The 18,171-nt window shown below is 41.4% G+C and overlaps 1 protein-coding gene across 5 annotated transcripts in view; it reads left to right on the forward strand.

The window, feature by feature from the left end:
* Positions 1 to 18,171, forward strand: part of dgkza (diacylglycerol kinase, zeta a) — a 473,329-nt gene that overhangs the window by 314,850 nt on the left and 140,308 nt on the right. For all 5 annotated transcript variants that reach the window (XM_059975478.1, XM_059975480.1, XM_059975477.1 and 2 more), the window contains 2 exons: positions 9,734 to 9,774; positions 12,505 to 12,677. In XM_059975478.1, coding sequence (XP_059831461.1) covers positions 9,734 to 9,774; positions 12,505 to 12,677 — 214 coding nt within the window. The remainder of the gene's footprint in view (positions 1 to 9,733; positions 9,775 to 12,504; positions 12,678 to 18,171) is intronic.

Genomic DNA, 18,171 nt, shown 5'->3' on the forward strand with positions numbered 1-18,171 from the left:
GGAAAAGATGAAGAATTAGGAGCAGGTATAATTCGTAACTGCTTGCAATTCCTTAATATCATGTTTGAACTGAAGGCCAAAATTTTCCTCTCTTATTCCATTGTAGCATTAGTGACAAAAAAAATATCAATCACAGTCTTCCATAACTTGTGTACTCTTGATTAGAAACTTTAGAGATACGGTACATAACTTTACAATTGTCTACATCGGTGGTGCGCAGGTGGAACAGGTCAAAAGCTTTAAGTTCCTCAGGGTAAATATCACAAATGGCCTGATTTGGTCTAACCAAGCAGAGTCCACTGCCAAGAAGGCCCACTAGCGCCTTTACTTCCTGAGAAAGCTGAAGAAATTTGGCCTGTCCCCTAAAATCCTCATTAATTTTTATAGGTGCACCGTAGAAAGCATTCTTCTAGGGTGCATCACAACCTGGTATGGAAGTTGTCCTGTCCAAGACCGGAAGAAGCTGCAGAAGATAGTGAACGTAGCCCAGCACATCACACAAACCAATCTTCCATCCTTGGACTCACTTTACACCACATGCTGTTGGAGCAGTGCTGCCAGGGTAATCAAGGACAAGACCCACCCAGCCAACACACTTTTTGTCCCACTTCCCTCCAGGAGAAGGTTCAGGAGCATGAAGATTCATACGGCCAGATTTGGGAACAGCTTCTTTCCAGCTGTGATAAGACTGCTGAACAGATCCTGACCCGGATCTGGGCCGTACCTTCCAAATATCCGGACCTGACTTGCACTAACTTATTTTCTTTTTTCTATTTTCTAATTATGATTTATAATTTAAATTTTTATTATATTTACTTCGATTTGTACTTCAGGGAGCACAAAGTGCAGAAACAAATATCGCTGTGATGATTGTACACTCTATCAATTGTTTGGTGACAATAAAGTATAAAGTAAGTTGTCAAATGGATATGATTGTAATATCTGCTCCCTTTTGCCTGCAAAGCAAAGTCTACCTAGACATGTAACTTCAGACAGTAAAAGAAATCTGATGATTTATGTTTTGAGTTTAATGGAGGAGGGGAAAGGATGTGGTTTATTTGCTCCAACTTTAATCATTAACTGATTGACTATAAACCACAGAGATTTTATCATTTACATCCTAAATGTACTTTAGATGGAGATGATGGTGAACTGTTGTAAAAACCTCAAGAAGTAAATCCATTATGTTCTTATGAGTCATTCCCTCATTCCTGCATTGTTTACTGTTGAAAGCTATTGAGCAGACTGCCCTGCCTTTGTTGAAAGAGAAGGTAACAAAAAAGAAGAAAGGAAAGGAAGATGGATCCTCTGTTGTAACTTACATAGCCCACAGTATACCTCCCTGCTAATTGTCAACGACGTACTCTTGAACTGAAGAAATCAGACAGAAACAGCATTAAAAGTTTACACATACAAACAGCAATGAAATAAGTAACTACAAGCATCAAAATTAACAACTTTGATTAAGGGTAATTATTGGATGGGATTTACCATCCAGTTTACCAGTTGGATGGGGTCAGCCCCTCTGATGCATTTCTCGGTGGGTAAAGGCATCTCGATAATGCCTGGCTCTCTTATTCTGACAAATACATATCAGCCCAAGTAATGCAGCCAGACTATTGGAGTGGGGGTGAAAGCTTATTTGAAAGGGTAAGTGTTATCACTGTACTATGGTTGGTACCTAAGAAAGGAAATGACCTCCTCGAGGAATGTGAAGTGGAATGTAAGTTATATATTTAAAGGAAATAGACTGCAATTCCTAAGTTTCTCCAACTCAACTGTTGTAATTGATTAATTGTGTAAAGAGCTTTCTGTAAACCTATCGAGACAGCAGGAAAAGCTGACACAGACCCTGTCTTTTGAGTAGCCAAAGGCCCCTCTTGCTTTAGAAAAGTTTTATTATACAGTACTGAGCATAAGTCTTGGCACATATATAGTTAGGGTGCCTAAGACTTTTGCACAGTGCTGTAAATCTTACCCCTCAATTGGTATCTGTGGAAAGATGAACTGCATTAACATTTCAGGTTTAATGAAAGGTCTTCATCCTGAAATATTAACTTTGTATAGACATGACAATATCTGCTGAGCATTTCCAGCATTTTCTGTTTATACTTAACATTTCTAGCACCTGCAACTTCTATGACTTTCTTCCTTGAAGAAGCCTGCCACTCTTTACCACGGCTCTTTTCTTGCCCTCTGGTTTTCACTCAGCTTTCCCTCTCTCCCCCTCTCCCCCTAATTTAATTATGATGCTTGAAAGATCATGGGATTCTGATTTTATGCCCCTTCTGGAGAGTGTTTTGCAACACCAACACCAAGGCACCTTTTTAAGTGATTTTGAAGCATTGTGGTGACGTTAGAAATGCTTGATGCAACTGACCGCTGCCTAATAGGCTTTCAAACATAGATCAATCCAGTGCTGTGTGTGTAGATTACACATGTCCTGTCTCTTAGCACATCGGTTTCCTCTGAATGCTTCACGTTTCCCTTCCACATCCTAACAGTGTCAATTTAATAGGTCAATTGACCAATCTGGTAGAATCCTGGAGGATGATGATGGGCCACCCCTGGGTTATGCCCTTTTCTCAGTGCTACTGTTGGGCCTAACATACTACACTCGGGTCCAGGAACAGCTATGTTTCTACATCCATCAGGTTCTTGAATGAACCTGCACAACCCTAACCTAAGGAGCAATGGAACTCTTCGGGATACCTCTTGATAAATGTCTCTGATTGTGTCCTTTTTTTTCGAATCAAGGACTTATTTTTCAGAGTTTTTTTTTCTCTTCAATCATAGTAAAATTTTTGAATAATTTATCTATAACTTTATACTCTGTCTACTGTCTGTACTTCCGTGCCTGTGATGCTGCTGTGTGTAAGTTTTTCATTGTCCCTGTACTAATGCACATTGACAATAAACTCAATTTGACCTGACTTGAACAGTGAGAATTACATGGGATTGTGTAGTGTTAGTGTAAATGGTCAGCACAGACTTGATAAATTAAGAGTAGATAAGGTGTAAAAACCCAATGTCCGTAACTCATTTCTACACGACCCAAGCTGGAGGGCAAATGTTTACCAGCATTCATGGTGACAGCAATTTTTTAAAGAAGTTCATAGTTTTTATACTCTCAAATATTCAAAATGTAAACTATCCCACTAGCAGAGAAAAAAAATAGAATTCAAAATGCATAACATAAAGAAAAAGCATCTGAATTGTAGAGCAGTAATGATAGTTTATTAGGATTATGTTTTTTGGTCCTGCTGAAAGACTGTATAAATTTAAAATTAATGCAGTCTATAATTATTTTTTCTTGACAAAAGTTTATTTATCCAAAAACAATGATCATTGTGCACTTCCCTTAAAAATGCAGAAATCTAGAGCAATGTTACCAATTTAGGAAGAAGGAATGAAGCAATTTTTAAATAAAGACAAAGTGCTAGCCATTTGAAGCATTTTCTTTCTTTGCAACTGTTTTAAAGCTTTTGCCCTTGTTTTGTTTGACTTGAGTTCTGAAAATACGTCCCTTCCTTTACTGTACACTGCTATTAAATGAAAGTGATAGGTTTGCTTTACAATATAATCTTAAATTAAAAGTTGCAGTTCTCTCTTATTAATTTTCAAATGCCATTTGACACATTATTATGCTGGGTCATTCATTTCAAATTTGCTTTGTTCTTCGCATTCTCCTTTAAAAGAAATGCTTCATATCCGCACATCTGGTATTTTGTCTTGGTCCAAAAGCAGAAAGTGTAGTTTGCCAAAGTAATCACGAAATGTATCTCACAAAGTATTAAGATAAGTAATTAAGTATTCTGCTTGAATCGCATTGGTGAGGGGTAGATGTTGACCAAAACACCCAGGGGAGTGCCCCTGCTTTCCCTCAAAGAGATGAATGGGTTCCTTTGTGACCCTCTAGCAGGCAACATGATTTCTGCTTAACTTCTCTTTTGATGGAATGCACCTCCAACACTGTGTTAGAAGATAATGTCCTTGTAAGTACTGCACCAAACCTGTGCAGGGAACTAAGCTACTGGCTGGTAGGCGTAGGAAATTGAAATGGGCCTTTTTTTTACTGATGACACTGGGGAGGTAAATATTTATTCCACATACCTAATTACCCTGAGAGGTGTCGTGGGCTGGCTTTACCACTGCCGGGGGAAGGTACTGTAATAGTGCTTGTGTGTACAAAATTCCAGGAATTATACACAGCGGTGCTTTAACACAAGATTATGTATTTCCAAGTCATCATATCTTGAGTTCTAATCTCCAGGTGGTGTTCCAGTGCATCTGTTGTCTTGCTCCTTGGAGAAGTATGTTTAAGGGGTACTCTCCTGGTAGCCTGGGTGAGAAATTACAGTGCCTTTCGTAGATGGTATACACTGCTGCTTGGGGGCACTGGATGATAATTGAGTTTTTCATATATTTTTGGGAACTGGTTTATTCTGATTTGAGCCACACAGATGGTGGAAATGTTTTAGAATGTTGGGGTATAAGTTGCATGCAGCAAGATCCCAGACGGTCTTCTGTTCTTGTAGGTAGAGCATTATGTAGCTGGTCCAGTTGAGCTTCTGGTCAATGATGATTTCTCAGGATGGAGATGGTGGATGATTTGGCATTGGCGCTATTGAACATCAGCGGTAGGACGGAATTCATGACACTGCGATTGAACCATGCCGTATTTCAGAATGTAACAGCGGTCTGCAACTGTGTGTATATTTTATCAGAAGCAGTATAGCGTTCCACTGATTAACTTCACCCACTACACAGTTTCCTTACATTGTTTGCCAAGGTACCAGTTTCCACAAACATTGTCATCACAAACCTCAGCCTGTTCAGTCTTTTAATTTACATCGTTGGCTATCAGTCCTGGCATCTTACATCAATAAAAGGTCTGGTTTAATAGACTAGAAAAGTCAGCCTGGAGTCCCAGAGAAGCCAATGCTTTGGAAGGCACAAACAGCAGATTTATATTCTTTGATGATCTCTTAAGGCTGTTTTATTACCAGTTGTAATTCTCAAGTAGTTTGCCCTGCTGCTAGAAAGAGCTATTACAACATGATTAAATGTAGCAGTGCACAGTGATTTCTTTACAACAGCCTCAGCTTTGCATACAGTAACAGATACAGAAAGTGAGGAATTGATCAATGAATTAGGCCAAGATTGGGTGCTTTGCAGACATTTATCTCATTTCAAGTATTAAATCACAACCTTTTGTTCAGGATCTGCTGTAACTCATGATACAGAACATTGTTACCAGTAATATAGAGATCATATATTCATCAATGAAAGAGTAGATAGTCTTCCCTCAGTAGAGGTTCACTGGAAGATTGAAGATGAGAGTTATCTGAAAAAAGAATTAACTCTCTTTGGATGTATTTCTGGAGGGTTCATTGCTTGATCTTTTCTGACTAACCACTCTGCCTTGTCTAGTACTATAGCCTTTCAATATTTTTGATTTAACTGAGTCAACATTTCAGATATCTAACACTGTACTGTTGTCATACAATGTGTTTAGTGCAAGCAACCAATTTTACAATCCTGATATTTTTAGGGTCCCTCGTTTTTGTTCTCCCTGGTTGGCAACAGGAGTATTTCTCACTTAGTCCATCTAATGAGCTCATCTCCATTCTGGTAAGGTCATAGAGTACTGCAGCACAGAAACGGGCCCTTTGACATTATAGTCCATGCAAAACTACTAATCTGCCTAATCCCATCTACCAGTCGTGCCTGGATCATAGTCCTCCATATCCCTCCCATCGATGTACCATTCCAAATTTCTCTTAAGTGTTGAAATCAAACCCGCATCCATCACTTGCACTGGCAGTTTATTCCACACTCTCATCACCCTCAGAGTAAAGAGCTTCCCCCCCTCAGTTCCCCTTAAATATTTCACCTTTCACCCTTAACCCATGTTCTTTAGTTCTAGTATCTCTCAACCATAGTGGAACAAGGCTGCTTGCATTCACCCTTATAATGTTGTATACCTCTATTCCCTAGAACATAAGAAATTGAAGGGAGATTTGATAAAATCCTTATCTATTCAGCCTTTCCTTAAAACTGAGGTACTCATGTCCTGGCAACATCCTTGTAAATTTTCTCTGCACTCTTTCAAACTTATTGATATCTTTCCTTGGCAAAATGCTCAAAATTAGGCCTCACTAACACCTCGTACAACTTCAACATAACATCTCAACTCCTGTACTCAGTACTCTGACTTATAAACACCAATTGACCAGAAGCTTTTCTTATGACCCTATCTCTGACACCTCTTTGAAGGAAATATGGACCTGTATTCCCATATCCCTCTGCTCTACTGCACTCCTCAGTGCCCTATTGCTCACTGTGTATGTCCTACCATGGTTTGTCCTCTCAAAGTACACAAACTTGCACTCATCTGCATTAAATTTCATCTGCCATTTTGAGACCATTTCTCCAGCTGGTCCAGATCCCGCTGCAAGGCTTCATAGCTGGCCAGCATGCCTCCAATCTTGGTGTCATCAACAAATTTGCCGATCCAGTCTGCCATATTGTCATCCAGACCATTGATATAAATAATAAACAACAATGGACCCAGCACTGATCACAGGCCTCCAATCAGAAGGGCAGCATCAATCTGTTATCGCTCTCTGATTCACTGGCTCCTCCTGCAAAGTCAATATTTAATGTAATTTACTACCTCATCTTGAATGCCAAGTGACTGAACTTTTTTGATCAACCTCCCATGTGGAGCCTTGTAAAGTCCTTGCTAAAATCCATGTAGACAACATCCTTTGCCTTGTCTTCATCAACTTTCTTGGTAACTTCATCAAAGAACTCTGTAAGGTTGGTTAGACGTAACCAACCGTGCATAAAGTCACGTTGACTGTCCCTATCGATCCCTGTCTATCCAAGTACTTACATATCTGATTCCTTAGAACACCTTTCAATAACTTGGTCACTACTGATATCAGACTCACCCGCATATAATTTCTCAGCTTATTCATAGAGCCTCTCTTAAACAATGGAACATCATTAGCTATCCCCCAATCCTCCAGCAGCTCGCTTGTTAAGGATGTTTTAAAGTCTGTTCCTAGGGCCTCTGCAATTTCTCCACTAGCCTCCCACAAGGTTCAAGGAAACATCTTTCAGGCCCCTGGGATTTATCCACTCTGTTACCTCAAGACAGCAAACATATCCTCCTCTGTAAACTGTATACGGACAATGACCTCACTGCCTCACTTCTGTAGACTCTGTGTCCATCTCCCAAATAGATACAGGTGCAAAATATCCATTTATGATCTCGCATTTAAGGTGTTTGGGCTTTGGACATTGCTTAGGAACTCCTGCAGTGAGGTCTCAGTGCAGGTAATTGACCTTCACCAACGACAGTCATCTTCCTTTGATTGAGGTGTGCTTCTAACCATTAGAATGTTTCTCTTTGTTGCCAAAGTGCCTTGACGCCAAACTCAGCCAAATGCTGCTTTCAAGTCAAGGTGATCGCTCCTGCCTCACCTCAGGAATTCAGCTCCTTGGTCCACGTTTGGATTAAAGCAGTGCAGTTGCGTGGTCCCGAGAAATGCGACTTATCCGTAAGTGCTTCTCAAAAGCACTATTGCCAATACCTTCTGTTACTTTGTTGAAGCCAGGTAGGATTTGTTCATAGAACATACCTGGGTCGTTCCTCACCTTCTTGGGTGGTTGGACAGAGGCTCAGTTAGTTCTGGAGTGTAGGTCCTCATGATTACAGCAGGCTTATTTTCTGATCTCACATTCATTGCTGCACCTAGTGCTCTCATCTCTTTCTGATCAGATGTGCAATGAATTAAATTGACTGAAGACTGCTTGTGTGATGGTGTCTAGGTGAATCATCCACCCAGCTGATCGTGGTTGCAAAGGTTTTGACCTTGTCACCATTGATGACGGAATGTACTTGCAATTCCTTCTCCAGTTGCCTGCTTAAATATCCACTAGCATTCACAACAAGTCTTCTGGTCTTTGATCTGATCCATTGATTGTGTGCTCTTTCCGTTCTTTTGTTTTAAAACTGGCTTTGGCTGTTTATCATGCATGCCATCCTGTCTTGCATTTGTAGCCTCTCCAGGTCATGAGATTCTGATGGAGAAATCTAATGTGTTCTCTGTAAGGTTCGATTCTGTGATTATGATTATGACAGGCTATTTTTTGAATGATCTATGGAACATCTTTCCCAATTTAGAGAAACAATTGGAAGTTTAAAACAATGTGACGGTTTAATGCTAATTTTAAAACAAGCACTGATTATTAACTGAATTTAAATTTCATAGTTGCCATGGTGGGATTTGAACTTGTATCTCTGAATTACTAACTTTTACTGCTGTGCCATCACCATACCCACAGAATATCTGTGCTGATAAATACCATTGACTACTTTACTTCACAATGCATTATATTGCACATGTACTTCCATTTCAACTTCAGGGCGACAGCAACTTACTCTTACATAACACAGATCATCCAAAGTTGTTTTACAAATGTAGTCAAATGGAAAAAGAATTGATTCTTGTGATCTTTGTTAAAATGTTTGTTTGAAGATAAAATTGAATTTGCAGCTCCTGTATTCCCAACAGTTAGCTCTAATGAATGAAATCACAGGTGAGAAAGGGACCATAATCCTGCAGCATCGGTTTCCCACCACATGCTACCTGCTGAGAAGAATATGAGGACTAGAAGCAGGTGTGGGCTTGATGGCCCTCGTGGTTATTCTGTCATCCAGAATCATCCTTTGTCTCAATGCCACTTCCCAGCACTAAAACTAAAAATCTAAGACAATGGAAGATTACTGAATATATATTTCTTGTTCATTTGCCAACTTTGTGCATTATATATGCATGTACACCATACGCACACACACCCACACACACCCCACACACACACACACACACACACACACACACACACACACACACACACACACACACACACACACACACACACACACACACACACACACACACACACACACACACACACACACACTCCTTGTATCTAAAGTGGATTTTGTCTGAGGCAGAAAATTGGAAATGTATTAATGATGTTCTGAGAAATTTAAACATCTGATGACCTTGTACTAAGTTCACATAATTCAAGTTATTTTAAACTTTGTCACCCAATATTTTGTTGTTTTTTTTATCTGCATAATTGAGACATCGTGGCCAGGAAAATATCGTTCCCAAGTATGGATATTTGATAGCATTGATAGGCATATGGAGTTCATTGTGGATAGGAATCCATCACAGCAGGCAGATCTACATCATAGTTACTTGAATTATCATCTGATATCAACTGTACATCCTGTACATCTTCAGTGATTGTTCGGTAGATATTCATGAATGAGTAGCGTGAATTTTACATATGCCTATCTAGTATGCAAGTTGTACTGATTGTTTAAAAGGTTCGTTGAACTAATTTCACTCCTCTCCTTTTCTTTATTATGGTTTTCTGCAAATGATGCATTTTAAAGTATTTATCTAATTCCATTGTTGAATCTGCTTTCACCATCCGTTCAAGCAGTGCATCCAGGTCATCATTCCTGATTCAGCAGGGGGTGATGTATTGAGTGTTCAGTGATTCTGGCCATGAAAGATTCCAAAAATATTTGATTAGATAAAAGATGCTCTTCAGAAAAGAATACCAAATTCCTTTTTATTGACGTGAATGCAATTGTCTGACAGAAGCCTAACCCTTCATTTGACTTTGTTTTTTTTTCTCTCAGCCACTACTGCCGACCGGTTTTACAGAATAGATCGAGCTCAGGTAAGAATGGATGCACAATAATGACTAATACATTTATTTATTTATTAGGATACACCGCAGAGTAAGTCCTTACAGTTCTTCGAGCTGCACCACCCAACAAATCCTGATTTAATCCCAGCCTAATGATAGAACAATTTACAATGACAAATTAACCTACTAACTGATATGTCTTTGGTCTGTGGGAAGAAACCCGAGCATCTGAAGGAAACTCACGCAGCCAAGAGGAGAATGTACAGAATCCTTTCAGGCAGCAGCGAGAATTGAACCCAGCTCGCTGGTACTATAAAGAGTTGTGCTAACCACCAGCTACTGTGTTGCCCCCAAGCTGGCTTTCCTCTTGATGATTTAATGGCTAACTCATTCATGGAGTCTGATTAATTTCCTCACTAGTTAGCTAAGAGTTAGTTACTCAGAATGCCATTGGCCAGTGGGTGTTTTCTCCCCATTTAATTCCTAGACTCTTCATCTTTTGGTTAATGTACTAGACTGTAGCTTTTTGGTTTAAAATACATACACACTTAAATCTACAAAGAATGAAATGAGGTCTTTGACCGGGATCATTTTCTAATGCTCTACAAATGCTACCTTTCTGAGGATTTTCAGTATTTGCTGTTTTTATTTTGAACATTATTACCCACTGAATAAATACAAGATAAAGCAAAAAATAACAATCAGGATGCAGATACTGGAAATCTGAAAATTAAAAAAATACTCAGCAGATCAGGCAATATCTGTGGAGAGAGGAAAATGTGAGTTAATCTTTTGGGCCTGAAAAAAGTTCAAGAACTTTAAACATTTTTTTGTATTTCCTTACACGTTGCCTTACCTGTTGAGTATGACTAACATTTTCTGTTACGATAAAGCAGTGAGTGCCTATGTCAGCAGAGTTCCTAGTTCTGAGATCAAATTAATTTCTCTTGTTTCCTTGCAGACGTCTAGTTATATAGGTCAGAGTGAAAAAGATTCCTATACCACAAGGAGAGAAAGGTGTTATATCACAACAACCTGAAATGTTCTAATGCAGAATTTCTAGAATTACATGACTGGAACCCTGGGGGGAAAGTCTGGTTTCCTCGGAAGAGAGGGGAGATGAGGCACAGTGGGTGGTCACCTAGTGTAAAGTTAAAGAAACGTTGGAGTCCTAGAACCACAAAAATGTCATTCACCACCTGAAAAATAAATGAGATTTTTGACAGGAAAGGAATACTGATACAAAGGAAAGAGGCTAAGTGTATAGAGAGGGTGCAGAAGAGACTTATGACAGTGATTCCTTTATATGTTGCGCCATCATTCTGTGAATGTGTAGAACTATTAGCATCTGCAGGGATTAAGAACAGAGCTAAGTGATCAGGGTCCCCCGTAGTTCAGTGACAATTTTCCTCACTTCAGAGGCAGGAGCATGTAACCTCCAGTTTCCAGAAATTCGAGCAAAAATTCTAGTCGGGTCCTTCAGTACAGTATGAAAAGACAGGTACACTAATGTTTTTTCTTGAATGTTGAAGGTGCCAGGGCACTATTCTTGTTAGCGTAGCTGGTAGAGCCACTGCTTCACATCTCCGGTGACCCAGGTTTTGTCCTGTGTGGCATGGAATTTGTAGTTCTCCCTGTGACCATATGTCTTCCCCTGAGTGTTGCTAACTCCAAAGACGTGCAGCTTGGTAGGTTAATTGGCCACTGTTGGCGTGTGGCCAAGTGGTTGAGGCGTTTGTCTAGTTATCTAGTTCAAGCCTTGGCAAGGTTAAGTGCCTTGAGGAAGGTACTTAACCACACATTGATTTGTTACAACACCGGTGCCAAGCTGTATGGGTCCTAATGCCCTTCCCTTGGACAACATTGGTGGCTTGGAGAGGGGAGACTTGCAGCTTGGGCAACGGCTGGTCTTCCATAAAGAAAAACCTTGCACAGGCTTGCACCCTGGAAACTTTCCAAAGTGCAAATCCATGGTCTATCGAGACTATCGGAAGCCTTTATAAGTTGGTCACTGTAAATTGCTCACCTCGGCCCCACTCTCACCTGTATAGATCAGTGGTTGAAATGTAGAAGACATGGGAATTTAGCAAGAATAAAATGGGTCAGAAAATCTGCAGATGCTGTAAATCCAAAGCAACACACACAAAGCTGCTAGAGGAACACTGTAGGTCAGGCAACATCTGTGGAAGTGAATAAACAGTCAATATTTCAGGCTGAGATCCTTCTTCAGGACTGGAAAGGAATGAGGAAGATACCATTATAAAAAACTGGGGGAAGGTGAGCAGGTGGGTGGGAAAGGTCAAGGGCTGGAAAAGAAGGGATCTGATAGGAGAGGAGAGGAGATTATAGGAGAAAGGGAAGCGGAGGAACCCAGGGGAAGTAATAAAATGAGTCAAGATTGGGTTAGTGTGACTCTAGACTTGATAATTGACATGGACACTGTTGGCTGAAAGGCTTGTTTCTATGCTGTATGATTCTGAGAACAGGGAATGTTTTCCCTATGTGTGAGGTCTACATTAATCTCTCAGTTACTTCTAGTCCAAAATATGAAGTACCATTGCTGCCTGTGGACTTCATTATGAGGTTTCTTATATTGTAACAGAAGCAAAACTGCAGAAGTACCATTGGCTGTAAAGCATGTGGACTCTTTGCGATCCCTGCATTTTATAAAGGAGTTATGTAAACGAGAAACTTAACTTCATTTGATTTATATGCATAGTCTTGACCTTGAATGACTAGTTTTCCTGCATGCTCTTTCAGGAGCACTTGCACTATGTGACTGACATTTCCCAAGAGGAACTCTTCATCCTGGACCCAGAGCTTGTTATCACAGAAACGGTGGGAACGTCACCAGGAATGCCTGATTTAGTTGGATCATCTGACTCCTTTGCCTTTCCATCCTCCTCCTCACCGCCATTGTCACCTGACCCCAGGTAAAAGAGCTGCAGATATGCATAGCTTCCTTACGTATCCAATTAACTGGTATTTTCCTTGGAGTTATCACTGCTTAGATCAGGGGTGGGCAAACTTTTTGACTTGTGGGCCACAAAGGGTTCTAAAATTTTACAGGGGGGCCGGACCAGGAGCAGATGGACGAAGTGTTTTGGTAATACACCTTGTAAGAGAAAATAAAATATCATGGGATATGTAGAAAACATGTGCTTTAATTTCAATTGAAAATGAACAAATGCATTACAACAAAATATCTGTCTTTGAAGTCCCATGATATTTAGCTATTTATTGAAATGACTTTTAAAACACTGAAAATTAAATGAATAAAATACAGCTTTTTTTAATAGTAACAGTATTATTTTAAAGCACTGAAAATTCTGTTATCCTTCAAGATATTATCATCATCACTCTCCTCCTGCCTGTCTTTATTTCAAAAACGGTAGGACATGCAGGTCTACTTGTCCTGCTCCTTCTTATTCAATTGTCCCCTTTGCCAAAACTCAACAAAGACCAGCACAAGGACAGAACAGTGACAGCGCACCAGTATGCGGAGCGCGTTATTTGATCTGGAGCGCATTTTTTATTTTGAGAACGTACGTGCACCTGCGCACTACTCATGTCCATCTCTTAACAGAAATGACATGTAACATGTAAGGCTTATTGAAAAAAATATTTTCAAATGCATTTTTTACATAACACAACGAAGAAACTTATTTTTAATTTCAGTGGGAACAGTGTTGTTGGTCTCCCTTTTTAGCCAGCGCATCAAAGTCTGGATTTAGTTTTGTTGTGGCGATTCTCAGGATGGATCTGAGGTGTTGGTCAGTTAACTTGGATCTGTGGCTGGCTTTGTTGATGTTCATGACGCTGAACGCCTGTTCACACAAATAGGTCGAGCCGAACAAAGAGTAAAGCGCAAATGTGGAGTAATACGCTGCACCTCAACAAAGGTCAATGTGTAGCGGTGTGCTACATGCAGTGCTAAAATTACGACACGGAGTCGGTAACTGCAGTCGAAGAAAAAAACTTTATTCGAAATCCCCAGCCTCACTTTTAAGCCTCTCTCAACCTGCCCCCCGTGGTGCAGAGGCTCCAAAGCTCTGTGTTCGCAAATCCCCGCAGGCTATCTCCCTTAGCCGGAACGCTGGCTAATTGTGAGCCGGTTCGGATGTGCCAGGAAATGGGTTGCCACAAATGTATATAGAGTGCGTAATCTATTGGGAAAACACCAGAATTGCGGGGAAAAACGTTAACAAGGTTTATTAATATAATTTCATCTAGTTCTGCGGGCCGGATTAAAAAGCTTAACGGGCCGCATATGGCCCGCGGGCCGTAGTTTGCCCATGCCTGGGTTAGATGGACAGTATGAATAGCATTGGTTTGGAGAATCTGTGCGTGGCAGAGAGCATTGTGGAAAGAGTTAGAATGACTGTACAATGTTTCAAACAGCACTCTGCTAATTGGATTCTAGTATTAGATGCCTGGAATTCCTTGTTGCTCCACTCCACTGGATTCCTTCCTTGAATGTTTGCAGATCGAGTTACAACACTCAAGTTAACAGGCTGCATATTGACACCATGAATGCAGCATTAGGTTTTGTTTGGGAATGGATGTTATCTCGTGTGTTGCAGCAAGGACTGTGGCCAGTGTCCATTTTCTTTGCTTCTGTTGAAGGTTACCCTTCACATCAGTTACTTGGAAAATAACTTGCTATGTTGCTGGTAAAATGACAAAGATGCAACTGTGTCAACCGTGAGGTTGGTATCGGGATTGATATGGTCTCTATCTAGCCAGACAGTCTGTCACAGGCTGTGACGAACCACCATTAGCACACTAGAATAGATTTTTATCTATGCAATATAAATAAGGCCCTTTGTAAATTATCTTGTAGACATTGTGAATTCCACAACTCCTGACTCTGCCTCAAATTTTTGGCCTGGCCTATTAGTTTTGAGTAGCACCTCATGCACTCCCTCATTCACTAATTCTCCACTTACCGTGAAGGGGTTGGTTTGCACATGTCCTATTGTGGCCATCAGGCAGCAAAGTAAACTGATAGGCATGGTGGACTGCCCATAGAGGTATCAGGGGAGTTAACTTGCCCTGTTGCTGAGGGGCAATCAGCAGCAGGCTGGTGGAATGTCCTCCCAAGATTGGATTGGGCTGGATATTGGTGGTGGGGATTGTGTGGTTAACTGGAGTTGCAGGGGGGTGGGTACAAGAGCACCAGAGCAGATAGTGGAGTGATTGCGGAGAAAGATATTGTTAAGCGTACATATAGTCAGGAATTGAAAGACTGAACATGGTGTGACTAGTGATTTGAGTTCTATATATTTAAATGCAAGGAGTATTTAGGAAAAGAGAGTGAGCATAGGGCAAGGATCAGCATGTGGAATTATAACACTGTAGCCACTTACTGATGAAGTCCTTTGAGAGGTTAGTAATGAAACATCAAATCCTGCCAGAGAAAAGACTTGGATCCATTCCAGTTTGCCTACCGGCCCAACAGATCCACAGCAGATGCTATTTCATTGGCTATTCACTCAACCCTGGAACATCTGGATGCTCTTCACTCTGCATTCAACACTATCATCCCTTAAAAACTAATCAATAAACTTCAAGACCTTGGCCTCAACACCTCCTTGTGCAATTGGATCTTCAGTTTCCTCACTTGCAGACCCCAGTCAGTTTGGATTACTGAAAACATCTCCTCCACGATCTCCATCTCCCAGGAGCACCATAATGATGTGTGCTTAGCCCCCTGCTCTACTCACTTTACAGTTATGATTGTGAGGCTAAGCACAGCTCCAATGCCATATTCAAGTTTGCTGACAACACATGGTTGTAAGTCAGATCAAAGGTGGTGATGAATTATCATATAGGAGGGAATATTAAAAATCTCACTGAGTGGTGCTATGACAACAACATAGGAAAACTACAGCGCAATACAGGCCCTTCGGCCCACAAAGTTGTGCAGAACACGTTCCTGCCTTAGAAATTACTAGGCTTGCCTATAGTCCTCTATTTTACTAAGCTCCATGTACCTATCTAAAAGCCTCTTAAAAGACCCTATCGTATCTGCTTCCACCACCGATGCCGGCAGCCCATTCCATACACTCACCACTTTCTGAGTAAAAAATTACCCCTGACATCTCTTCTGTACCTACTCCCCAGCACCTTAAACCTGTGTCCTCTTGTGGCAATCATTTCAGCCCTGGGAAAAAGCCTCTTGACTATCCATATGATCAATGCCTCTCATCATCTTATACACCATTATCAAGTTCATCTCTCATCTTCCTTCGCTCCCAGGAGAAAAGGCTGAGATCACTCAACCGATTCTCATAAGCCATGCTCCCCAATCCAGGCAACATCCATGTAAATCTTCTCTGCACCCTTTCTATGGCTTCCACATCCTTCCTGTAGTGAGGCAACCAGAACTGAGCACAGTACTCCAAGTGGGGTCTGACCAGGGTCCTATAGAGCTGCAACATTACCTCTCGGTTCCTAAATTCAATTCTACGATTGATGAAGGCCAATACACTGTACGCCTTCTTAACCACAGAGTCAACCTACGCAGCAGCTTTGAGCATCCTATGGACTTGGACCTCAAGATCCCTCTGATCCTCCATACTGCCAAGAGTCTTACCATTAATACTATATTCTGCCATCATATTTGACCTACCAAAATGAACCTCACACTTACCTCGGTTGAACTCCATCTGCCACTTCTCAGCCCAGTTTTGCATCCTATCAATGCCCCGCTGTAGCCTCTGACAGCCCACCACACTATTCACAACACCTCCAACCTTTGTGTCATCAGCAAACTTACTAACCCATCCCTCCACTTCCTCATTCAGGTCATTTATAAAAATCTCGGAGAGTAAATGACCTTTACTCTCAACCTCTCACTAAATGTCAGCAAGGCCAAGGAGTTGATATTGACTTCAGAAGGAGGAACCCAGAGGTCCATGAGCCAGTCCTCACTGGTGGATGAGAGGTGGAGAGGGTCAGCAACTTTAAATTCCTCAGTGTTATCATTTCAGAGGATCCGTTCTAGATCCAGGACGTAAATGCCATTATGAAGAAAGCATGGAAGTACTTCTACTTCCTGAGAAGTTTGTAAAGATTCGATATGATGTCTAAAACTTTGACAAGCTTCTACAGATGTGTGGTGAAGAGTATATTAACTGGTTGCCTCACAGTCTGGTATGGAAATACCAATGCCCTTGAACGGAAAAGTCCTACATAAAGTAGTGGATGTGCCCTAGTCCATCAGCCCTTTTCCCCATTCCCCCCCCCCCAAGCACACCAAACGCTGTGGCAGGAAAGCAGCATACATTGCAAAGGGCCCCCACCATCCAGGCCATGTTTTCTTCTTGCTACTGCCATCAGGAAGAAAGTACAGGAAGCGTCAGGACCCACACCACCAGTTTCAGGAACAGTTATTACACTTTAACCAGGAAGACCTCAAAGCCCTCTGCTGGACAGGAGAGCAAACCAATCCCCCTCCACCACCACGCTCCTCCATCTGGCAGAACTGGTCCTCGTCTGGAACAATTTTCCCTTCAGTTCTTCTCACTTTCTCCAAGCCTGAGTTGTAACCATGGGCACTCTCATAGGTCTAAGCTATATCTGCCTCTTCATCATCTACGTAGAGCAGTCTATGTTCAAAGCCTTCCCGGTTATACTGCACAACTCTTTCTCTGCTACATTGACAACTGCATTGGTGCTGCTTCGTGCATACGCTGAGCTCGTCAACTTCGTGAATTTTGCGTCTGACTTCCACCCTGCCCTTAAATTCACTTGGGCCGCCTCTGACACTTCTCTCCCTTTTCTCGATCTCTCTGTCTTCATCTCTAGAGACAAGCTGTCAAGTGATATCTTTTATAAGCCTGCTGATTCCCATAGTTATCTGGACCATACCCTATCATGTAAAAATGCTTTTCCCTTTTTTCAGTTTCGTCGTCTCTGCCACAACTGTTCTGAGAGTGTGGCTTTCCATTCCAGTACATCAAAATTGCCCTCTTCTTTAAAGAGTGGGGTTTCCCTCCATCTACTATTTATGCTGTCCTCCCTGGATTTCCTCCATTCCTCGTACATCTTCACTCACCCATCTTCCTGCATTTGTAATAGCAACAGAGTCCCTCTTGTCCTCACCTATCAACCCACGAGCCTCCGCATCCAATACATTTTCCACTGCAACTTTTGCCATCTCCAAATGGATCACTACACATATCTTTTTTTAATCTCCCCACCACCCCTCTCCTGGCCTGTTTTCTGCAAGGAAACATGCGATTTCCTTGTCCATTTTTCCCTCCCCACTAATCTCCATCCACTAATGCCCCTTCTCCCCTTCTTACCCCATCCCTGATTTATTTATTTTCCCCTCCCCCCTCATTTTTTCTCTCTCTGCTCATCACTGCCTGTTCTCAATCTCCCTCTGGTGCTCCTCTCCCCCTTTCTTTCTCCCGAGGC

Source organism: Hypanus sabinus, chromosome 7 (assembly GCF_030144855.1).
Source record: "Hypanus sabinus isolate sHypSab1 chromosome 7, sHypSab1.hap1, whole genome shotgun sequence".
Taxonomy (NCBI): domain Eukaryota; kingdom Metazoa; phylum Chordata; class Chondrichthyes; order Myliobatiformes; family Dasyatidae; genus Hypanus; species Hypanus sabinus.